At 43.8% G+C, this 25,445-nt stretch overlaps 1 protein-coding gene across 2 annotated transcripts in view; it reads right to left on the reverse strand.

The window, feature by feature from the left end:
* Positions 1-1,414: 1,414 nt before the first annotated feature.
* Positions 1,415-25,445, reverse strand: part of CRMP1 (collapsin response mediator protein 1) — a 68,681-nt gene continuing 44,650 nt past the window's right edge. For both annotated transcript variants that reach the window (XM_084625586.1, XM_084625587.1), the window contains exons 9-14: positions 25,131-25,287; positions 19,851-19,992; positions 18,104-18,274; positions 14,907-15,086; positions 3,487-3,652; positions 1,415-2,447 (exon numbers count right to left, since the gene is read on the reverse strand). In XM_084625586.1, the coding sequence (XP_084481712.1) occupies positions 2,356-2,447; positions 3,487-3,652; positions 14,907-15,086; positions 18,104-18,274; positions 19,851-19,992; positions 25,131-25,287 (908 nt within the window). In that variant the 3' untranslated portion in view covers positions 1,415-2,355. The remainder of the gene's footprint in view (positions 2,448-3,486; positions 3,653-14,906; positions 15,087-18,103; positions 18,275-19,850; positions 19,993-25,130; positions 25,288-25,445) is intronic.

Genomic DNA, 25,445 nt, shown 5'->3' on the forward strand with positions numbered 1-25,445 from the left:
TGTGATGTGCTCCTGATAAGAACACAGAGAGATGGATCATGTCATAAATATAAAGGGAAGGGTAAACCCCTTTGAAATCCCTCCTGGCCAGGGGAAAGCTCCTCTCACCTGTAAAGGGTTAAGAAGCTAAAGGTAACCTCGCTGGCACCTGACCAAAATGACCAATGAGGAGACAAGATACTTTCAAAAGCTGGGAGGAGAGAGAGAAACAAAGGGTCTGGGTCTGTCTGTAGTCGTCTTGGCCAGGGACAGAACAGGAATGGAGTCTTAGAACTTTTAGTAAGTAATCTAGCTAGGTATGTGTTAGATTATGATTTCTTTAAATGGCTGAGAAAAGAATTGTGCTGAATAGAATAACTATTTCTGTCTGTGTATCTTTTTTGTAACTTAAGGTTTTGCCTAGAGGGGTTCTCTATGTTTTTGAATCTAATTACCCTGTAAGATATCTACCATCCTGATTTTACAGGGGGGATTTCTTTATTTCTATTTACTTCTATTTTTTATTAAAAGTCTTCTTGTAAAACACTGAATGCTTTTTCATTGTTCTCAGATCCAAGGGTTTGGGTCTGTGGTCACCTATGCAAATTGGTGAGGCTTTTTATCCAACATTTCCCAGGAAAGGGGGGGTGCAAGTGTTGGGAGGATTGTTCATTGTTCTTAAGATCCAAGGGTCTGGATCTGTTGTCACCTAAGCAAATTGGTGAGGCTTTTTACCAAACCTTGTCCAGGAAGTGGGGTGCAAGGTTTTGGGAAGTATTTTGGGGGGAAGGACGCGTCCAAACAGCTCTTCCCCAGTAACCAGTATTAGTTTGGTGGTGGTAGCGGCCAGTCCAAGGATAACGGGTGTAATATTTTGTACCTTGGGGAAGTTTTGACCTAAGCTGGTAAAGATAAGCTTAGGAGGTTTTTCATGCAGGTCCCCACATCTGTACCCTAGAGTTCAGAGTGGGGGAGGAACCTTGACAGATCACAATAGGCAATGCCAACTGGAAGATGGCTTGGATCAAGGTGAAGCATTGCATGCTGACTCTGGGCTGTCTCTGGTGGTTGCTGTCCCATATTAAAAATGAGGATGGCAGCAATCTGCTCCACTTTATGTAAATCCGATACAGCCCCAGAGCTGCAGGCAGACTGCCAATGTAGCTAGCTGTTAGTGGGCCAAAGATCAGGCAACTAGAACTGTTTATATTCTTACCACAAACTCTATTCAGCTCAGCTGAATTGGAACATGCAAAAACAATTTTCAAGTGTGTGCAGAAAGTTATACATGAACGATCTTTGTGCTTTGAGGATGCAGTTTCAAATGATGTAGACCCAGAAGAAAATTTCCTCTGGTTAGCCAGGGAACACCTCCACTGTAAAAAAAAATCATTTTGGTGAGCAAGAGCACTGGAAGGCAGAGAAAGACACTTAATGATCTTTTCATTTCCTTTATTTCACAAGCTTTGAATTCAGAAATAGAACCACAACTAGTAGATCTGATAGGGTATAATAAGTAAAAATGCATGTGATTACAAAGGAAAAACTTTGTACAAAAAAGTTTAAAAATCCAACGGTAATCTGAGTTATTCTTAAGTACCAAAACACTCATGCACAAGGAGAGCACTACTGCCCAGCTGGAGAAATCTCTGAATGGGATGGCAATGGCATTGCTGCGTAGAAGTTATGGCTCCGTCTAAAATGAAAACAATTAAGACACATACTTGGAATGTACTTTAGTGGATAATGAGAATTGCTACAGAGGCCACGTTGTCATTACACATTTTGAAGTTGTTTCTTTGTATCTGGGAGCAGTGCTTCATGGATTTATAATAAATTAAAGATATTAACAGAAGCCACTTACGCTATTCTACTGCATACTTTAAAAATGTCTGCATTCTTCCTTCTTATGTATTTTAGGGGCATTGATCTTGGCATTGTGTCAATTATTGGCAACGTGTTCTAAACAGATGCACTCACAGACTGCAACTTGCATAAATAACTTAGTAACATGCATTTACTACTCTAGTACAGCTAACAGGTGCAAAGGAACCATCATTTAGTTACAAGACAAAGCTAAAACCTGTAGTCACGAAAGGGGCAATGGAAGCACCATGCTTTAAGGTGACTATGGCAAGAAAGCACAATTGTGAGGCAAGTAGTTCCAAGCAAATACACCACACTATTATCACCTCTTCCTATGCAAATATAAAAAAAAAGAGAAAAAAAAAGAAAAACAAAAGAAAAACAAAAAGACAACTCATTTTCCCCTCATTAGTACCGAATAAAACTGTGGGTTCAATAACATGGACATCAAAGGGAACAGACATTATTCCCATGATCCTTCATTCTTGCCATTCTGCCCATCATCTCTGTTCAGCCAAGACTGGTAATATTAGAGCGACCACCAGGGGGCGCAACAATGCGGTGTCCAGTGCGACGAGGGTTGTTGTCATCTACCTGAGCACCTGTAAAATAGCAATCCAGCCAGCAAAGCAGCAGAGTTAATAAAATGGGAACAGAAACATCTGAAGAAAAAAATCCAATCAACGGTGAATTTTCACCTGACTGGTTCTATCCAGGATTCAATGTTTTTGCCACTTTGTTTTGACCTTTCATCTCTAGAACCTATTTTTAGATCGTTATTGTCTTGAATAGAGTTCCATTCACTTCCACAGACGAGTGAATGCCTTGTGAGTGGATTCTTTTTGAGGGATCAGAACAGGTTACTATTCTAGGTAATAATTTGTCTCTGTGGCATGCATTGACATTTCTGCATGAAAATGCTATATAAATATGGGTAGGGATTTTCAAAAGTGTCTAAGGACCAGACTTTTAAAGATGTTTTGGTGCCTTACTCTCATTGAACTCAATGGTAGGTAGATGCCCAAATACCTTTAACAATATGGTCCTAAGTGATCACAAGAATCACAAGGCTTGCTGATATGCTTTTGAAAATCCCACCCACAAGTTATCACTATGAGGGAAAAATTTTATAAGTGCACAAGCAAAAGTGTTCCTGTATATTTGTACATGCTCAGTCTCACTAGTACCCCAATGTATGGGTGTATCAAACTTTACAAACTGCCAAAAACATGAAAAATCAGAAATTTTCCTTGGGTTCGCTACTATTTCTTCTCTTTGAATGGTTTAATTGGACTCCTAAAGGTGGGACTTTTCAGGGATAAAAGCATTGCTCTTGTTTCTCACTGGAATGGGTTGCAATTGACCATCCATTACAATTTCTTAAAGAGATAAGAACCACTGGTGTACTAATTCTACTGCTGACTTTTGGATGTTATAGTTACATCGCATCAAAATTTAACCTCTGAGGAGAGAAGTTGTCTGGAATAATCCCCCCAAAATCATATTTCTAGTCTACTTATTATGTGAGGGAATATCCTGCAATGGTGCTTTGGCTTAAATGGTGAGACACATGGGGTATTTTAGAATTATGATTAGTACTCAAGGTTTTTCAGATATTCATAATCGATCATTTTGGTTTACCTGATAAGCTGAAATTAGATTGGTGGAGATTTCTGATTGGTGGAGGCTGATTTTTGGCAGGGGAGGACTTAGCTGAAGGTGCAGGCGTTGCATATTTTGGCGTAGCTGGGATTTCATACACTGGCCCATCATACATTCCTCTGGACACCCCTTGCAATCCTGTTACCTAAAATAAAAGAACAGAACAACTCAAACACTGAATGCACTGATATTCCCACCTGACAGTATATTCAGTCACACATAGAGTTCACAGTATGTATGGAGCTGTATCATATACAGTCCCTGTAGCGAGGAGGCATGGCCTCCTTCAGAGGTGGACATGGAAGGAACACCTCAAGCCTCCTGGTGGGCAGAACTAGGAGGGCCATGCTGCACACGCCGGAAGCAAAGGGGTAGGGCAGGAAGAGGAAGTAGAAAAAGCCGGCCTAGCAGCTCAGTTCCCCAAGCTTCTTCTCCATTGCTGGAGTGGGATGCTGAGGTGAACCGTGGCTGCCCCAAGGACCTGCCTGATCTTCCAGAGAGATCTGCCACTCCCAACGCTGAGGAGCTGCTACCGCTACCCTTGGCGGTGTATCCCAGGAAGACTGAGGACAACCCCTGAATGCAGCTACACCCGAGGGGGAGAGTAGGAAGGAGCCCAGGGGAACCAGACTACCGTCTGGCTGTGTTGCTGCCAGAAACATGGTCAGCGTGTTGCGAGTGGATTCCCCGCTGGCCCAGTGGCAGACCACTCTGCCACTGTTAGGGCCCTGGGCTGGGATACAATGGAGTGGGTCCTCCTCTCCCTGCCACCGCTCCCCCTGGGGTGGCAGTACTCCCCCTCCTTAGGCCAAGAGACCTGCACTTGTCTGTCACCCACCAGAGCTAGGACAACAGACTGTGCTTGGGCTCACCCCTGACAGAGCCCCATAGACTGTATTTGGTGCCACAGTTCTGCTTGACTGCAGGCCAGAGTCCTGACTGTGTGCTGCCCTGCTCTGCATGAACTGCTACAGCTCTGCCTGACTGCAGCCAGACTGCTTGAGGGCTGGGCTTATAACTTGTTACCACCCTGTCTTGACCGTCGGCCAGAGCCCAGGGTTTGCAGCCCCGCCTGTTTGAAGGCCAGGGCCCATCGAATACCGCTAATTCCCCCTTTCTTTGTTTTGAGAGTATTCCAGCAGACCAGACTGCGAAGAGGCGTGGCCTCCCTCAGAGGCCGATGCAGAGGGATGGCCACACTCACTTACAGTCCCCAAGTAAAAAAGCATGTCAGTGGTTTTATCTGAGTTTATACGGCTGTTTTATACTTTTAAAAGGTTATTATAAAAACCTATTATATATGTCAATTTTATCCAAAGTCATGTTTCCAACGTTGTTCCCAAAGAAATAATAGTCTACTTCAAGAATCACATGGTGGGACAGCTGGATTTAATGCAGGAGGTCTGGAATTTGTGTTCTCCAAAACTACGTACTGGCACAAGTATACCTAGCAAAGCGTATTGGTGCCACATTGTCAATGAACAAAAGGTGCATTTTCCTTTATTGGAACAAGAGCATAGTATCATCTGAGAAATGGACAGTATTATCTACAGCCTTAACATTCACCTCTGCCATGACACCTACCGAAAACTTAACAATGGCTAGGACAGCTGGTGGTGTCCTATTATGCTATATTATACAACCCATATTATACTAATCATGATTATATCATTGTTCTCTTTTCTTCCTCACAACCCTGTTCAATTGTTTTACCCTCCTGTTGTCTCTCATCATTAGACCAGGTTGAAAAATGGTGACAATCTTTTCTTTTTTTTTTGGTAAACAGTTTGAAAAAACTTTCAACTAGCTCTACTCATACATAAATCATGAGAATTTGTCAGCTCCTTGGAACAGGCCTTGCCTTTTATTGCTTGTCTGTACAGCACCTAGCACAATGGGACCCTTGTCTCAGCTGATGACCTTTAGGCACTAGCTCTGTAATATTCATACGAATGTTATGCAGGAGGTCAGACTAGATGATCATAATGTTCCCCTCTGGCCTCAAAACCTATGAATCTACAAAACAATATTACCGCTATCAAAGGTAATAACTGGAAGAGCTGGAGGTGTGTCCCCCTCAGGAAAAGTTGTCTTACAGAACCCAAGGCTCTCAAAAAAGCATTCCAACGAATTTGCAGTGCTTATTTGGATATTCAGTCTAAGGATTTTAGAAGACATTTTAGAAAGATCGCCCCCTATATGTTCTTGAGAAAGAGACATGGAAATATAGGAAAGCCTGGTTGTTGAGAAGAGGGCTTGAGTCTGCTCCCATTTAAGTCAATGTAAGTGTTTCCAGTGTTGTCAATGACAGAAGGATCAGGATCACAGCTAAGCTGTCATGCAGCCTGACCCAAAGATAACATTGGCGATGTTCCCCAAATGTATACCTTCTCTACCAGGAGAGTGAAGCACCACAGACAGCAGAGGAAGCAGACACCAAACACAGCAAGGGGGATGTCACAAAGGCAGGAGTTTACACCCCTGTAAATATTCCAGGGTTTTATCTGTGACAGAAATTGCTGTGTAGATCCTTGTTTGATGTTCTATCACATATTACTTTGTTGTGCAAGGGTATTCGAATGAGGACCACACAGTGGATTTGATCGTCAGTAGGTTTTAAAATAAAGGGATTTCATTGATTTTACATGAGAGAAAGAGAAGCAGTGGTGGGAACATGCCTCAGAGGTCAGTCTCACTTCCAGGAATCAGTCAGCAGAGGGAGCTCTAAGAGCACCAAAGTCAGTGCTCACCCCTGCTTCCCCTCCACCTAACTAGCCACCAGAAAACAAAGGTCTTTCCCCAAAATCCAGCTCCTACAGTGAGCTACTAGCCTAACTCCTGCAGTGAACTCAAGCCTGGGAGAAAGGTGGGCTTGAGAACGCAATGTCCAGCCCCAGACAGAATGTCAAAGCACTGCCTACACAGCTATTCTACTCTAGCACAAGCCCCACTGCACAAGTCCGTGGACCCAGGCAGGAAGGCTCGCTCCTGGGTGCAGTATCGACATACCCTCAGAGTGCCAGACACTTGACAGGCAGGTCCATGTTTCAAAGTCTCTAATTCAAGTAGGCAATGTGATGAGACAGAAACCCTGACTGGGCAGCAATGTTTGCAGCACATCTTAGCTGATGCATATGTCCTGTTGGTAATTTTTTTTTCCAAAGGAGCCGATATGTTGAATTCTATAATTTGACACCACTTGTATGAAGAGAACGGTGAGGAGAAAAGGCCTTTGAAAGAAGTGGGTTGCCATCTCAAACTGCTTACAGTACGTTTCAATTGCTGCCCTTTGTAATCTATTATATAAAATTTTTATAGTAAAAAAAAAAAAATTAGAGTAAAAACAACCAAAAAGCAGCCTTTTCTTCACTGATGTTTGTGTTCCCTGACAAAGAGATCTCATTGTACAAGAACAACAAAAGAGAATTTTCAGACAATTCACATCTAGTAACAAGCCCTATTTATTGGCTCCAGAGGAGCCGCATTGGTATAAATTGAAAACAGAACTGACCTAGTCAGGGTCAAATAGGACACTTTGCATGGTGTATGCATTTCATTTGCTAAAACATCTGTCCCGAGCCACCTGCTTCACAAAAGAGAAAGGCCGGAAAGTTTTGTGTTTTATATACAAAAACAACCCAACTAAATCTAATTCGCCCATGTCATAAATATAAAGGGAAGGGTAAACCCCTTTGAAATCCCTCCCGGCCAGGGGAAAGCTCCTCTCACCTGTAAAGGGTTAAGAAGCTAAAGGTAACCTCGCTGGCACCTGACCAAAATGACCAATGAGGAGACAAGATACTTTCAAAAGCTGGGAGGAGGGAGAGAAACAAAGGGTCTGGGTCTGTCTGTAGTCGTCTTGGCCGGGGATAGACCAGGAATGGAGTCTTAGAACTTTTAGTAAGTAATCTAGCTAGGTATGTGTTAGATTATGATTTCTTTAAATGGCTGAGAAAAGAATTGTGCTGAATAGAATAACTATTTCTGTCTGTGTATCTTTTTTGTAACTTAAGGTTTTGCCTAGAGGAGTTCTCTATGTTTTTGAATCTAATTACTCTGTAAGATATCTACCATCCTGATTTTACAGGGGGGATTTCTTTATTTCTATTTACTTCTATTTTTTATTAAAAGTCTTCTTGTAAAAAACTGAATGCTTTTTCATTGTTCTCAGATCCAAGGGTTTGGGTCTGTGGTCACCTATGCAAATTGGTGAGGCTTTTTATCCAACATTTCCCAGGAAAGGGGGGGTGCAAGTGTTGGGAGAATTGTTCATTGTTCTTAAGATCCAAGGGTCTGGGTCTGTAGTCACCTAGGCAAATTGGTGAGGCTTTTTACCAAACCTTGTCCAGGAAGTGGGGTGCAAGGTTTTGGGAAGTATTTTGGGGGGAAGGACGCGTCCAAACAGCTCTTCCCCAGTAACCAGTATTAGTTTGGTGGTGGTAGCGGCCAGTCCAAGGATAATGGGTGTAATATTTTGTACCTTGGGGAAGTTTTGACCTAAGCTGGTAAAGATAAGCTTAGGAGGTTTTTCATGCAGGTCCCCACATCTGTACCCTAGAGTTCAGAGTGGGGGAGGAACCTTGACATGGTGGCACAGTGGTGGGATTAACCTGAAATCATTTGAGATCCAGTTGAGATTTTTTGAACTAGAAATACAGATTTTAAAAAGGAAATTTTTTTTTCTTTGGAAAGAAAGTCCAGAAAGCAGCTTTGAAACTGAAAGCAGCTTGGTTTCTCTCTGCTTTGTGGCCAAGCAGAGACAAAAGGGGATTATCTTGTGAATTGCAGGTTTTCTTTGCCTGGAGGCAGGGTACTTAACTCCTGCAGGGAAATTCACAGTCTTCCAACCCAGAGGTTTTTTTTTCTTTTCTTCCTAAAAGTAAATAGGGGTGGTGTGCTCTACCCATTTGCCTGGAGACAAAAGTGGCAGGGTTTTTTTTAGGATTTTGATTTTTTTGTTTGTTTGTTTTACAAGGAGCACAGGTTTGAAAAGAAATTTTTTTTTTTTGGGCTGGGTAAGCAGGTTTCCAAGTAGTTGGAGGTTTTTTGCTTTAATTTGGGCCCAGAGCAGAGACAAGGGAATTGTCTTTTTCTGTAGGCTGACAATCACTATCAGAGAATAGGTATTCTATTCCAGCACAGCAAAATTTTACAGCTAAGTTTTGTTTGTTTATTTCTAAACCTCGGGTGTAAAGTTAGTTAAAAACAGAGAGGTTAGAATGGCCAAATCCTCAGCTCGACTACAGCTGGAATTAGCCAAATTTCAGGCTGAGGAAAAACAAAGGGAACATGAAAGACAGATAGAACTCATGCAGCTGAAGAAGGAACAAGAAAGGGAGGCAGAACAACACCAAGAGGCTGCCCACAAGAGGGAAATGGAGGCAAGGAAGCATGTGGAGGAGGAGAGGGAAAAAGAGAGGAAGCATGTGGAGGAGGAGAAGGAAAAAGAGAGGAAGCATGTGGAGGAGATGGCGAGGATAAAGGCCCAGCAGAATATACCAACAAACCCTAGCAATCCTTCTCCAGGTACCACTTCCCATCCCAGAAAGTTCCCCACCTACAAGGCAGGTGATGATACTGAGGCCTTCTTAGAAAACTTCGAAAGGGCCTGCCTTGGGTACAACATCTCTACTGACCAATACATGGTAGAGCTGAGGCCGCAGCTCAGTGGACCCTTAGCTGAGGTGGCAGCTGAAATGCCTAAAGAACATATGAACAAGTATGAACTGTTTAAATCCAAGGCGAGAGTCAGAATGGGGATAACACCCGAGCAGTCTCGTCGGAGGTTCAGAGCCCTAAGGTGGAAACCAGACATGTCATTTACCCGACATGCCTACCACATTGTAAAACATTGGGATGCCTGGATATCAGGAGCAAGTGTTGAATCTCCAGTAAATTTGCCCTTCCTAATGCAAATGGAACAATTCTTAGAGGGTGTTCCTGAGGAAATAGAAAGATACATCCTAGATGGGAAACCCAAAACTGTAATTGAGGCAGGAGAGATTGGAGCCAGATGGGTGGAGGTGGCAGAGAAGAAGAAACCTGGTCGCAGTTGGAGCGGAGACCAGAAGGGACCACCCCAGACCACACCCTATTACCGGGGGCCGCCCAAAGCCCCACCTACCTCCCAAAGAACCCTCCAGACCCCTTATCGTCCCACCACCCCGTTCTCCAGCAACCCTCCTCACCCCAGTGACCCGTCAGCTGGACGATGTTTTAAGTGTAACGAGCTGGGGCATGTAAAGGCCAACTGCCCCAAGAACCCCAACAGATTACAGTTCATTGCACCGGAATCCCACCAGAGGTCCACAGGCCCAGATACCTCCCAGATACCCTTGGAGCGGAGGGAAACTGTGAGTGTGGGCGGGAAGAAGGTCACCGCGTGGAGGGACACCGGAGCACAAGTGTCAGCTATCCATGCTTCCTTAGTGGACCCCAATTTAATCAACCCAGAGATCCAAGTGACGATTCAACCCTTCAAGTCCAACTCTTTCAATTTGCCTACAGCCAAGTTGCCTGTCCAGTACAAGGGCTGGTCAGGAATGTGGACTTTTGCAGTCTATGATGATTATCCCATCCCCATGCTGTTGGGGGAAGACTTGGCCAATCATGTGAAGCAGGCCAAGAGGGTGGGAATGGTCACCCGCAGCCAGGCTAAACAAGCCGTGAGGCCTAGCTCTGTTCCGGAAACTTCTATCAGGACCCAGTCAGAGGTGATGGACCTGGACCCCAGGCCAATGTCTGCAACAGCAGTAGTGGATCCAGTCCCAGAGACCCAGACGGAACCAGTCCCAGAACCGGAACCAGCCGAACAACCAACACCAGACCCAGTGTCAGCACTGAATCCAGTACTTGCAACCTCAACACCAGAGGGCCCCACCGAACCTGAACTGGCAGCAGCCGATAACCCTACACAAGAGGCTCAGCCGGAGCCTGAATCCCAACAAAGTGCACCAGCGGAGAGCGGTTCACAGTCAACAGAAACAGCTTCATCCTCTATATCGCTTCCAGAGGGACCAAGCCTAGGTCCACAATCCCATGAGGAACTGATGTCTCCAGCATCAAGGGAACAGTTCCAGACCGAACAGGAAGCAGATGAAAGCCTCCAGAGAGCTTGGACGGCGGCACGGAGCAACCCACCGCCTCTCAGCTCTTCTAATCGATCCAGGTTTGTTGTAGAAAGAGGACTTTTATACAAGGAAACTCTTTCTGGTGGACACCAGGAAGACTGGCATCCTCAGAGACAGTTGGTAGTTCCAACTAAATACCGGGCCAAGCTCTTGAGCTTAGCCCATGATCACCCTAGTGGCCATGCTGGGGTGAACAGGACCAAAGACCGCTTGGGGGGATCATTCCACTGGGAGGGAATGGGCAAGGATGTTTCTACCTATGTCCAGTCTTGTGAGGTGTGCCAAAGAGTGGGAAAACCCCAAGACCAGGTCAAAGCACCTCTCCAGCCACTCCCCATCATTGAAGTTCCATTTCAGTGAGTAGCTGTGGATATTCTGGGTCCTTTTCCGAAAAAGACACCCAGAGGAAGGCAGTACATACTGACTTTCATGGATTTTGCCACCCGATGGCCGGAAGCAGTAGCTCTAAGCAACACCAGGGCTAAAAGTGTGTGTCAGGCACTAGCAGACATTTTTGCCAGGGTAGGTTGGCCCTCCGACATCCTCACAGATGCAGGGACTAATTTCCTGGCAGGAACTATGAAAAACCTTTGGGAAGCTCATGGGGTAAATCACTTGGTTGCCACTCCTTACCACCATCAAACAAATGGCATGGTGGAGAAGTTTAATGGAACTTTGGGGGCCATGATACGTAAATTTGTAAATGAGCACTCCAATGATTGGGACCTAGTATTGCAGCAGTTGCTCTTTGCCTACAGAGCTGTACCACATCCCAGTTTAGGGTTTTCCCCATTTGAACTTGTATATGGCCGTGAGGTTAAGGGGCCATTGCAGTTGGTGAAGCAGCAATGGGAGGGATTTACACCTTCTCCAGGAACTAACATTCTGGACTTTGTAACCAACCTACAAAACACCCTCCGAACCTCTTTAGCCCTTGCTAGAGAAAACTTACAGGATGCTCAAAAAGAGCAAAAAGCCTGGTATGATAAACATGCCAGAGAGCGTTCCTTCAAAGTAGGAGACCAGGTCATGGTCTTAAAGGCGCTCCAGGCCCATAAAATGGAAGCATCGTGGGAAGGGCCATTCACGGTCCAGGAGCGCCTGGGAGCTGTTAATTATCTCATAGCATTCCCCACCTCCAACCGAAAGCCTAAGGTGTACCATATTAATTCTCTAAAGCCCTTTTATTCCAGAGAATTAAAGGTTTGTCAGTTTACAGCCCAGGGAGGAGACGATGCTGAGTGGCCTGAAGGTGTTTACTACGAAGGGAAATGTGCTGGTGGTGTGGAAGAGGTGAACCTCTCCATGACCCTTGGGCGTATGCAGCGACAGCAGATCCAGGAGCTGTGCACTAGCTACGCGCCAACGTTCTCAGCCACCCCAGGACTGACTGAACGGGCATACCACTCCATTGACACAGGTAATGCTCACCCAATTAGGGTCCAACCTTACCGGGTGTCTCCTCAAGCTAAAACTGCTATAGAACGGGAGATCCAGGATATGTTACAGATGGGTGTAATCCGCCCCTCTGAAAGTGCATGGGCATCTCCAGTGGTTCTAGTTCCCAAACCAGATGGGGAAATACGTTTTTGCGTGGACTACCGGAAGCTAAATGCTGTAACTCGCCCAGACAACTATCCCATGCCACGCACAGATGAACTATTAGAGAAACTGGGACGGGCCCAGTTCATCTCTACCTTGGACTTAACCAAGGGGTACTGGCAGGTACCGCTAGATGAATCTGCCAAGGAAAGGTCAGCCTTCATCACACATCTCGGGCTGTATGAATTTAATGTACTCCCATTCGGGCTGCGAAATGCACCCGCCACTTTCCAAAGACTTGTAGATGGTCTCCTAGCGGGATTAGGAGAATATGCAGTCGCCTACCTTGACGATGTGGCCATATTTTCGGATTCCTGGGCAGACCACCTGGAACATCTACAAAAAGTCCTTGAGCGCATAAGGGAGGCAGGACTAACTGTTAAGGCTAAGAAGTGTCAAATAGGCCTAAACAGAGTGACTTACCTTGGACACCAGGTGGGTCAAGGAAATATCAGCCCCCTACAGGCCAAAGTGGATGCTATCCAAAAGTGGCCTGTCCCAAAGTCAAAGAAACAGGTTCAATCCTTCTTAGGCTTGGCCGGTTATTACAGACGATTTGTACCGCACTACAGCCAAATCGCTGCCCCACTGACAGACCTAACCAAAAAGAAACAGCCAAATGCTGTTCAGTGGACCGGAAAGTGTCAGAAGGCCTTTAACAAGCTTAAAGCGACACTCATGTCTGACCCTGTACTAAGGGCCCCAGACTTTGACAAACCGTTCCTAGTAACCACAGATGCATCCGAGCGTGGTGTGGGAGCAGTTTTAATGCAGAAAGGACCTGATCAAGAATTCCACCCTGTAGTGTTTCTCAGCAAAAAACTGTCTGAGAGGGAAAGCAACTGGTCAGTCACTGAAAAAGAATGTTATGCCATTGTCTACGCTCTGGAAAAGCTACGCCCATATGTTTGGGGACGGCGTTTCCACCTGCAAACCGACCATGCTGCACTAAAGTGGCTTCACACCGTCAAAGAAACTAACAAAAAACTTCTTCGGTGGAGTTTAGCTCTCCAAGATTTTGATTTCGACATCCAACACATCTCAGGAGCTTCTAACAAAGTGGCTGATGCACTCTCCCGTGAAAGTTTCCCAGAATCAACTGGTTAAAATCGTCCTTGAGATGTGGAAAATATTGTTAGTCTTTATGTACTTGGTAGTATATTTAGAGATGCATGTGTCTTATTAACTCTGTTTTCCTAGAGCTCCAGGAAGAAATCCCAGCCAGTGTTTCACCCTAGCTGAGATTTGGGGGGCGTGTCATAAATATAAAGGGAAGGGTAAACCCCTTTGAAATCCCTCCTGGCCAGGGGAAAGCTCCTCTCACCTGTAAAGGGTTAAGAAGCTAAAGGTAACCTCGCTGGCACCTGACCAAAATGACCAATGAGGAGACAAGATACTTTCAAAAGCTGAGAGGAGGGAGAGAAACAAAGGGTCTGGGTCTGTCTGTAGTCGTCTTGGTCGGGGATAGACCAGGAATGGAGTCTTAGAACTTTTAGTAAGTAATCTAGCTAGGTATGTGTTAGATTATGATTTCTTTAAATGGCTGAGAAAAGAATTGTGCTGAATAGAATAACTATTTCTGTCTGTGTATCTTTTTTGTAACTTAAGGTTTTGCCTAGAGGGGTTCTCTATGTTTTTGAATCTAATTACCCTGTAAGATATCTACCATCCTGATTTTACAGGGGGGATTTCTTTATTTCTATTTACTTCTATTTTTTATTAAAAGTCTTCTTGTAAAAAACTGAATGCTTTTTCATTGTTCTCAGATCCAAGGGTTTGGGTCTGTGGTCACCTATGCAAATTGGTGAGGCTTTTTATCCAACATTTCCCAGGAAAGGGGGGGTGCAAGTGTTGGGAGAATTGTTCATTGTTCTTAAGATCCAAGGGTCTGGGTCTGTAGTCACCTAGGCAAATTGGTGAGGCTTTTTACCAAACCTTGTCCAGGAAGTGGGGTGCAAGGTTTTGGGAAGTATTTTGGGGGGAAGGACGCGTCCAAACAGCTCTTCCCCAGTAACCAGTATTAGTTTGGTGGTGGTAGCGGCCAGTCCAAGGATAACGGGGGTAATATTTTGTACCTTGGGGAAGTTTTGACCTAAGCTGGTAAAGATAAGCTTAGGAGGTTTTTCATGCAGGTCCCCACATCTGTACCCTAGAGTTCAGAGTCGGGGAGGAACCTTGACAGCCCACAACAGTTGTTAAAAGCTGATAAAATGCCAAATACAATGAATGCTTCCAATGTAGCACGTACATGGGAAACAGAAATACTTGATCTGCTTATCCAACATGCTAAGTTATGTAACAATTTAAAATGACAGCCAGTCCTGACCCCAACCCCCGCAAAAATTGTCGTCCTTTGTTCTTTGTTGTTAGCTAAAATTGCCTTCTATTATCTTTCTCTTTCCTTCAGAAGACTGTACATCATAGACATACAGGGCCAGATTCCCAGCTGGTGTAAGTCACTGAAGCTCCACTGAAGTCAAAGTACATCAATTTACACCAGCTGAGGTTGTGGCCCATAGTCTTTTGGCAGCGTTTCCAGTCCCACATGGATCCATTTCACTTAGGAGAATAATGATGCAAAATGTTTTCTCGTGTGATTCCAAGAGAGCCTGGAGCGAGACCAGAAGATATGTGGAGTATTAAATAACAGGCCAAGTTTGAACCTACCTTATTCCTGATTTTGATGCGCTGGTAAAGGTATTCAGGGAAAGGTTTGCGAGGAATGAAACGGCCCATTCCCTTATTTACATGCAGATTTCCATCTTCAAACACAATCTTTCCTTGGCTTATGACCACCAGGGGAGCACCATGGCATTCCATCCCTTCAAAGATGTTATATTCAACAGCCTGAGGATAAAACGACATCCACTGAAAACTCCATGCAAGCTCAATCTCAAGTCTGTTTTTCTTTGGTAAAGTGAAATACACTTTTATGGCCCTATTTTAATTCAGGTTCCACTAATGCACCTGCAAAGCACCTGCAAAACGTGCGAGCACACTTGTTTGTTTGGATGAAAAAATAACTGCTTTTCCACACATAAAGATTTATTTATTTCCGTTTAGTAGTTGCATTGTTGAAGGTTAGATGAAAATGCGATCTTTACGCATAATCAAAGGGTTCAAAATACACTTACTCCCCAGGGACAGAAACCAAAAAAATGCTTTGGGGTAGATAAAGTAATATACAAGCCTGTTGCGTATCAAACACAGGTCAGTTAGGGTATGTCTACATTGCAGTTGGGAGGTGTGACTGCAACACATGTAGGTTTCAGAGTAACAGCCGTGTTAGTCTGTCTTTGCAAAAAGAAAAGGAGTACTTGTGGCACCTTAGAGACTAACCAATTTATTTGAGCATGAGCTTTTGTGAGCTACAGCTCACTTCATCGGATGCAGCCACAAGTACTCCTTTTCTTCTTTCAACACATGTAGGTACACCTGCGATATCTTTGATCCAGCTAGCTTGCTAAAAATATCAGTGTAGCCTCAGTGACATGGGTGACTACATAGGCTAGCCAACAGAGTATATACCTAGAGCAGGGGTGGGCAAACTACGGCCTGGGGGCCGCATCAGGCCCTCCAGATGTTTTAATCCGACCCTCGAGCTCCCGCCGGGGAGCAGGGTCCGGGGCTTGCCCCACTCCGTGAGGCTCCCAGAAGCAGGAGCATGTCCCCTCTCCTGCTCCTATGCATAGGGGCAGCCAGGGGACTCAACACGCTGCCCCCGCCTGAAGTGTTGCCCCTGCAGCTCCCATTGGCTGGGAACCATGGCCAATGGGAGCTGCAGGGGTGGTGCCCACGGACAGGGCAGGGTGCAGAGTCGCCTGGCTGTGCCTCCACATAAGAGCCAGAGGGGGGGACATGCTACTGCTTGTGGGAGCTGCTTGAGGTAAGCACCCTCCCAGAGCCTGCACCCTGACCCCCTCCCATGCTCCAAGCCCCTGCACCACCCCGATCGTTCTCCCACCATCCTGCACCCCTCGGTCCCAGCCCAGAGCACCCTCCTGCACCCCCAACTCCTCATCCTCAGCCCCACCCCAGAGCCCGCACACCCAGCTGGAGCTCTCACCTTCACCGCACCCCAACCCCCTGCCCCAGCCTGGAGCCCCCTCATGCATCCTGAACTCCTCATCTCTGGCCCCACCCCAGAGCCCACACCCCCAGCCAGAGCCCTCATCCCCTCCCATACCACAACCCCCAATTTCATGAGCATTCATGGCCCGCCATACACAGATATGCCCTTGGGCCAAAAAGTTTGCCCATCCCTGACCTAGAGTCCCAGGTGAGATTGTACTCAGCTAGCCTGTGCTGCTGATGGCTGGTGGCTACACTGCTATATTTAGCAAGCTAGCTTAATTAAAACTAGCTTGGGTATGCCTACATGTGCTGTCCCTAATTGCATAACCCTTAGAGGCACTGACTCACCAAAACACTTTAGCAAGTGCTTAACTACAAGCATGAGACTTGGGAACATGCTTATGGATAAGCATGTGCTTAAGTGCTTTGCTGAATCGGAGCCTGAATGATTTAGATCTATTCTCTGCACTGCACCACCCCTGCCCTCCAAAGCTAGAAAATATACTTGGATAGCAAGGTGTTTATTTTCAAAAGTGCCTAGTGATTTAATGTGTCCCGCCTGAAACATCTTAAAGGGGCCTCATTTTCAGAGACTGGTGTGCTCAGCCCCGTTTAAGGTCGGGAAAACACAAATTGAGGCACACAAACTTATTTGTCATTTTTGAACATGTAAGCCTTTTTTAAATAAAACATATTATTGGCTATCCAGTAAACTATCACAAATATTTAATGAAAATCAGTCATATTTATGGAACTGTGACCCAGTATGGTGATGGACAGGATGTAAAATACCGACTAGATACATATGCAGTGTCGTTGTAGCTTTTTCAGTCCCAGGATATTAGAGAGACAAGATACTACCACATCCACCTGTCTTTCCACTAGATTGATATGTAAATTAGATTAGATTAGATAAAATAAAGCAAACATATGGGCCTGATTCTCCATTATCCTGTCCCTTGTGTAGTCATTACACAAAGATCAAAGTGTTTGGAAAGAATACACAGTTAGTATTTTATGCAAATTGGGACACAGAATCAAAGAAATATACTATAAAGTTTCGTAATTAAACAAGACCAAAAAACCCAAACCCATCCGTAATCTAGAACCCAGATTATAGAAACATTGAATTAAGCATAACATTTCAGAACATTTTTCGATCTGCTCAGGCAATTGATGATAACTCATGCTTCAGAAGTAGGCAAAATAAAGAAAAGAAAAGAAAAGAAAAGAAAAGAAAAGAAAAGAAAAGAAAAGAAAAGAAAAGAAAAGAAGGGTGGGTTGGGGTCAGATTTGTAAAGGTATTTAATCACCTAAAGATGCAAGGAGGAACCTAGTGGGACTTTCTAAATCAATAGGATTTAGGCACCTAACCTGCTTAGGTGCTTTTGAAAATCCCACTACATGCCTACTGGCATCTTTAGGCATCAGAATACCTTTAAAAATCTGATGCTGGCTACAAGGTTGGTGCAAATTGGCATGGCTTCACTGATGTCCGTGGAGCTATGCTGATTAACAGCTGTTGGGGAACTGGCCCATTCATTTAGCCAATTATACAATATTCTACATGCTGGAAAAATTCCTTCCGGACTGAAGTGGTAAATTTCTTATTCTCTGAAAGAACAGATTTAATGACTTTCATCTTAATATGAACAATCATACTTTTTAATGCAGAACATCACATTATCCAGCTCTTACGTATCTAGCACATTGGGAGTTCATTTGCGTTAGAAGATTGGTCGTTCCGAAGCAGTTGTGTTTATAATGACAATATGCAATTTTTCTCTTACCGATTTATGGCTTTTGGCTGTAATAGTCTTCACTTTATCTGGATCCCAGATAACAACATCAGCATCTGAGCCCACAGCAATCCGGCCCTTCCTTGGATACAGATTAAAGATTTTGGCAGCATTGGTGCTGGTAACAGCAACAAACTGGTTCTCATCCATTTTGCCTGTAGCCTACAAGCAATTTGACATGAGTAAATTATGCTTCCAAAATGGAGATAGAATTGGTAATGTCAACATATAAGGGCATGTGCGTAGATAGACTGGACAGAGGAAATAAGGGATGGAGTTGCATGGTCCAAAGGTTTTATTAGCATGAATTTGTGAGGTCTGTATTATTCAGGAGCAGCAAACAGATGAGTGAGTTATTCACATCATCCCAAACAAAAGCCACTAAACCCTTAATCCAGACCACACCATCATGTATGCTGTGTATGCTACATGTTTTATTACAGATAAAAGGCTTGTCTCAGTTCTGCTAAGTCTCCTTTCCCTCGGTCTCACATGTGAAGGTAGTGGAATATCGGTGTAAATGATTTATATCTGCTTTAAGGCACTTTTATACTGCCAGAGGAGCATAAAGGAGCAGCAGTATACCTGAAAAATCAGACTGCTTTATTCTTATCCCTACACCTGCAAATCCAGGTTGCTTTAGTAGCACAAGTCCACTGTACAGGGCTTAAAGGGAGAGAAAAAATCATCAATGATCAAATTTTAGAAATATCTAATAAAGACATACAAAATCTTTGCTGGACAGAACAATGTTGTGATTTTACAGTCCAATATGTTTGGAGTTTCTCAAGCTAGAAACAAGAGCAGCGTGCCCCAATGAAAACCAGACCATTCTCCCTGTTGTATGGTATAACAACACCCGTTTCTAGCCTAAATATAACATGAGCTACCAAGTCCACAACTGAATGTTACCCCAACTGCTTCTCAGCCCAATGTAGTTTTGCAGCTGACATTCCATGTTCTGTGGGAGAAAAGAAGAAAAAATGTCTCTGGTTGATTGGGTTTTGTTCATTTTGCTTTTAAACAGCAGCTATTTGAAGCTGCTTCAGTGTTTGGAATCCTAGCAGTAGTCCCTGGCAAGTTGGACGGGGAAACAGTCCAAGTAAGGTGGTCAGAGGTGCACTATAAATGCAATCAGAGTTTTACAGTTTGTAATATGCATATCAGCTTCACCTGTGTGTACGGGTGGGGAGAATGCATTGTATATTAGGATCCATGAAACATCCAACAAATTGCTCTCTTATGCCAACATCACGCTGTAAAATACTCCAGCATAAATTACACAAAAAGTCCTCTTTTAAATGGCTTTATATTATAACCTTAAGCTTTGGTTCCCATCCATCTGTAGTTTCTCAAAAATGATGTGACATTTCCCCAAATTAAATGATCTATTTGTCAAGTTTATACAAAGTCTATTTCAAAAGCATTAAACTGCTTTGACTATTATGTCAGCTCCAAACATTCAATCTGACACAATACCCAAAAATGATGTAGAGTCAATTAAGCCTCGGGACTCATAAAACATGATGTTTTTCCATTGTAAAAGAGAAATAAAATACAAAGCTTTTAACTGCATTCCTACTAAGTATTTAAAAATAAATAATAATCTTATGGTAGCTTGTTCTATAGGAGCTCTCAGAATATGGGGAAACCACATGAATGCTGGCATAGAGCCCCGTGGCTTTCATTATCCAGCTAACAGCCAATTCTTAGTCTATAAAGATAAGCAATTACTCACGACAGACTTGTCCCAGATAACAGTCATTCTTTCCTCAATTCCATTAACTCCTTCAGGAATCATAGTGAAGTTATCCTTTCCGATGGCTTTCTGGGCAGTGCTGTAGGGACAGTGCCCACTTCCCGTCACCTGCAGGTCCCCACTAAGAAGAGTTAACACATGGTGTATTGATATTGCAGGATACACAGACTCACTTGCCATCAAGTTGGGTGTGAATTTGTTTTTTCAAATCTAGACATGAGAGGCGCATGCTCTAACCCACGCTAGCCACTAACAGCCACCACATGCTATTCTGGTGGCTAAGGATCACTGAAGAGCAGGGGTGCTCTGGTGAGATCACCTTTCCTTAAGAAAACCCTCTGTCCTCAGCTTTACACCATCCAGGCATGTTAAGATAATCAACTACTGCCGAGATCAGCTGGGTTTTGCTCTGTTTTTCACCACGAAACTGGTACAAAGCCCACGCAACAGGGCTGAGGAGACGACTCCATTATTAGTGTTAACAAAGGTTAACAAAACCCTGTATTAAATATTCTACTTTAAAGATAAATCCATAATCATGTGAAATAAAAGTAACATGATGAATACCAGATGGCTTTTTGTGGTTTTTTTGGTCTATAAATTTTTCATGGAATTTGTACAAGAAAAGCTCTCTCTTTGTACCTTCTGACAGAAAACAGGGAATGAACAGGCAAGCCTGCACTCTGATCATTCTGACACCAATTAGTTGTCCCCAGAAAAAGACAACACCTCAGCTTTGAAGGTCTCAGCCTCACATAATATTGCACTGCAGTTTCTCGGTCTCCAAAGGATGAAGGTTGCACTGACCATGCTAGGATTTGAACCAGTGGTCCCTCCCCATCTTAGTGTGTAAATTGCAGGTTTCAAACATCAAGAGTCCTTAGATTCAGAGGTTAAAATCCCAGCAGCTTTATAAATAACCAAGTGAATGAAGAAAAAGGTCCGTTATCTGTCACATTAGTACAATTTACTGAGGTGCCAATCCTATTCACTTATGGGAAACTTTCTGCATCATCTTCTGATCCTTTCCTATCCACAAAAAAATGAATCAAGCAACATCATGAGCCTTTGATTAGAAGACAAACCTCTTCGTTAATAGTGAAATAAGAGTGATTAGACTAAAAGTATTTTTATATTAATGATTTTCTTGTGTTACCGCAAATTACTAAACACACCAATGGCATCACAGGATTTGCTTTCCATTTTATCTTGTCCTTGTCCTGTCCTCTAAGCTCATCACTGTCTTGTTGTATGAAAGTTTAATTTGACATACTGGATTCTTTAATTTTCTACACATATTAATAAATACAATTGTAGGGACAAGAAACCCTCCTCCAGCTCAATTGGCCTGCCCATTCCAAGTTTATCTTTACAATGCAGTCCTTTTTTCCACAACACTATTAATTCACTGCACCAGAAACAGTCTAGGACTCTCTCTGTCTCTTGTCCATGCTTTATTTTAGTTGCCTTTTCCAGTGGTTTGTTCCATATGCCTTTTGTGTGAAGTTTTTCTGCTGAGACCACAGTGCTTAGTCTTCTTAGTTCAAGAGCATCACTTAGGCCCCAATTCAACAAAAAACATTCACCTATGCTTAACTTTAAGCACGCGAACAGTCCCATTGCTTGAGTTTATTAATCAGTAAAGTGGGTATAAACATTAGAACTGGTCAGAAAAATTCTGTTTTTTCCCATGAAAAATTTTGAGTTTTTGGTGAAAAATATCAAAAAACTAAAATATTTTGTTTCTGAAATGTCACTATGGTGGCACATTGGATTTGTAGTTCAGATGCGTCATGCTCCCATTCTCCTTCATTGACTAGGTGGCCTGATCATATTACATCTCCTATGAAGCACCACCATCTCATTTCTTGGTGAGGGGAAGCAGTGCATCATGGGAGATGGCGTCTGGCTGGGGAGCCCAGTCCATACATAAGTGTGGGAGCATGAGGTCTCCGAATTACATCTCCCATGAGGCATCGCAGTGGTATTTTGGATTCCAGGCAGTTTTTCAACAAAAAATATCTAAATTTTCTGTGGAAAGCAGACATTTTTTGTTCAGTCAAAAATCCAGTTTTCTGTCAAAACAGTTTCAACAGCAAATTTTCAACCAACCATCAAAAGCATGCTAACCTTATGTTGTGAAGCTTGTTTAATGCTTGTAAAATGTGTGATCTACTGATGAAAAGTGCTATAGAAGATATTATTAACCATAATCATATTCATTCTCGGGTAAAGAAACATATATAAATGCACTGCAAAGTATTAATATATAGGATTTTTTTAAGCTTCAATGTATTGATTTAAAGTATTAGACCTGAAAGCAGGCTAAGCTGCTGTCATGTAAGATCTCTGACTCTAAGCCAGTGGGGAATGGGGGACATTTCTGCATGTTTGGAGCATAATGAACATTTCCCTGATTTCCCAGTCTTTTTGAACGATTTTGGTATTAAAAGATGGCTTTATCTGGGTTACAATTCTAAAAATTCTATTGCCATTTTAGCTATGCCAGTTTGACCCACATCTTATTAATATGTTGGAAGCCTCTTGTGGAGAACACACAGCTGTGTCTGCTGCAGTAAAAACAATGATTTTTTTACACATTGCTGCATGAGCTGGTTAAAAGTCTGATCCTGTTCCCACTGAACTCAACAGCAAATCTCCTAATGATGTCAATGGTGCAAGATCAGGCCAGAAAAGACCTTTTTCCTGTTTTCATTTTAATGAACAGAAAGATCAAATAAGGGAGCTAATTTCATCTGCTCCCAAGGCCAGCACCAGTCAGAAATGAACCAAATTCTGTATAACCCCACCAAACATACATTTGACTTAGGGCCAGATTCTGCTCTCATTAACATCTGTGTAAGTCCAGCACCAGTGGAGTGACTCTGTATTTACACAGGTGTCACTGAGCAGAAGTCATCCTCTACTGCACATACAGAGATGCATGGACATAGTCTCTGATGTACAAGTACCTAGACAGATGTCTCCCCATGCTTTTATATCACCCATGTACATAACCTGTCAACCTGCTGTGGGGAAACCTCACTTCTGGAAGAAACGTGATCTGCAAGCAAATGACCATTTCTAATTCTTCTAAAAATGTACTTCATCCAATGTACGGGTGTCTCTGGAAGCAGGAATCAGCACAGTTAGGGACATAGTGCCACCTCCCGGTGTTAACTAGTGGCTTGGCTGGCAGACAATTACTCACTCTACTGTGAGCACTCTGTCCTGCTGGGACTCAAACAAAAGTCCCCTATCACCCCAAAGCAGCAGCTCCACCACTTAAGCCAAAGAAGCATTGCAATGAGCTAGAAGCAGTACACACTTTCTGGAGGTGATACCCAATTCCAGGTTGCCAAGACACTGCTGGTAACTTGTTGAACATTTTCAGAGCTACCTGAACCTTTGTGGGCAGACAGATGTCATATTACCCCTTCTAACCCTTGGAATGACTAACCTCCTCCAGAAAACTCTCAGCAAAACAACTCAGCTCCCACCCCTCCTTTCCCAGCCCCTATCAGCGGGATACCCATCTCTTCACTGTTCCTACCCCCTCCCATCTCTCTGATGATAATCCTCCTCTCTCTCTCACCATCTCCTGATCCCTTTGCAGACAGCCAGCACACCCCCACCTCCCATCAGTGGGCTGACAGCCTCCTATACCCAGTCTGTTTCTTCCCAAATGCAAACTTGAATCCCTAAATGAAGCTGCTCTGGCATTTATGCCAGTTCCTCCCCACCCCTCAGCTGCCCTCCAAATGTGAACCATTTACCCCTGCTGGTTTCCAGCTGAGGAAACAGTCTGGGACCAATAGAGATGGGGCACAACAGGAGGGTAAGCTAGGATGGGGCCTAAGGGAATGTTGACACTGCCACTGGGAGGTGCGATTCCCAGCCTAGTTGACAGACTCACACTAGCTCAGCTCAAGTTGGAGTACTAAAAATAGCAGCATGGACATTGCGGCACTGGTGGTGGCTTGGGCTAATCACCTGAGCTCAGACCCAGGCTGCCAGGTAGGTTTGGACACGGGCAGCTAGCTCAAGCCACCAACCTGTGCCACAACCTCCCCATTGCTATTTTTACCATGCTAGCTCGAGCTGAGCTAGCACAAGTCTCTCTACCTGTGCTGGGAATTACACTCAGGAAATCAGGCCTCCTAGCTGCCAGACAACCTCCTGCCTCATGGCCCTGTCCTAAGAGCTCATGTGTGTGCACATGCGTGCACGCAGATTACAATAAGCATTTTCACACGTAAGGACAAGTTGATGCGTGGGACTGTTTTATTATTAGCAGAGCTCAAGGGAAAAGTACAACACGAGGTCTGTTCAGGGCAGAAGATGCACCAAGATATGGCACCTTCTCACTGGTTAACGCAAAACACATAAGAATCAAACTCCTATCTATCTTTCAAATGCAACGTTACATTAGAAATGGCCACGCTCCCGCCTTGACCTTACTCCTCCCTGCCAGGAGTCCTCTAGTGAAAGAAGTGGATCACCTAAGAGAAAGTCCACAAGTCTCCTCTCTCTCGTGTACCGAAGCACTACCTAAAGGCTGGGATGATGCATGCACCGAAAACCAGGGTTACATTTACTTTGGTGGAAGTTGTGAGAGTGATGGTTGTTGACCTTTCAACCTGGAAGCTTTTTAATAATAAATAACTCTCATTGCTGAATAAATCCTGTACCACATTTCCTCAGTTAAAATTGCAAATAACATATCACTCTTCACATCAAGTCCTGTTTGTTCTGTCACCTTCACAATAGATCAGTAGATTAACATCTGTACAATATACACCCATACAACACTAATTCTCCCCTACGTCTACAGCATTAAACAGGCAGGCTCTTTTTAGTTATGCTTCTGTTGCTGTATGTGCATTATGCACACAACATAGTCTTCCAGCCTATAAAGCAGGCCAAGGAAACCTGCCTCAGAAAGTTGCACTGTCAGTTTACTATAGCTTCTTTTAGTAATAATTTTGAGTCTGACCCAGCTCCCACTGAAGCCAATGGGAATTTTGCCATTAACTTTAATGATAGCAAGATTGGGTTCTTAAGGACTAATTCTATTGTAACCTAACATCTCTTGTCCATCATAATTTTATACATTAGGATAATGGTTCAAAGCCCTTTGAAGTCAGAGGAAATATACCCATTGACTTCAATGGGCTCTGGAACAGTCTCGAGATGTTGCATCTGGCATGGGTTTTGCACTTATGTGACTGACTGTTTATAAACAATTAAAGGTTATACCATGCTAAGAGTGAGTTCAAGTGATCTGGTGTGGTGGGGTCAGGACTCAGAGGTGGTGAGGTCACAAAGGCTGCAGCCTTGGCCCAGTTTTTGCTCCAGTAATGTGTCCCATCTGTCCCCAGGCTGGCAGTGATTGGCTCGCCAAAAACTAGAGGACCTGGGGAAAAGCAAGAATATACAGTAAATGGTTAAAATCCACTTGCCAATGCATTATGCAGCTTACTGCGAACAGCCATGCATAATTTACATGTTGCTACATGGACAGCATAACTGCTAAGAAATTAAACAGCCCTGGCTTTGTCCGTATTATAAAAA

The sequence above is a fragment of the Lepidochelys olivacea genome (genome assembly GCF_965140295.1).
Source record: "Lepidochelys olivacea isolate rLepOli2 genome assembly, chromosome: 4".
Lineage (NCBI taxonomy): Eukaryota > Metazoa > Chordata > Testudines > Cheloniidae > Lepidochelys > Lepidochelys olivacea.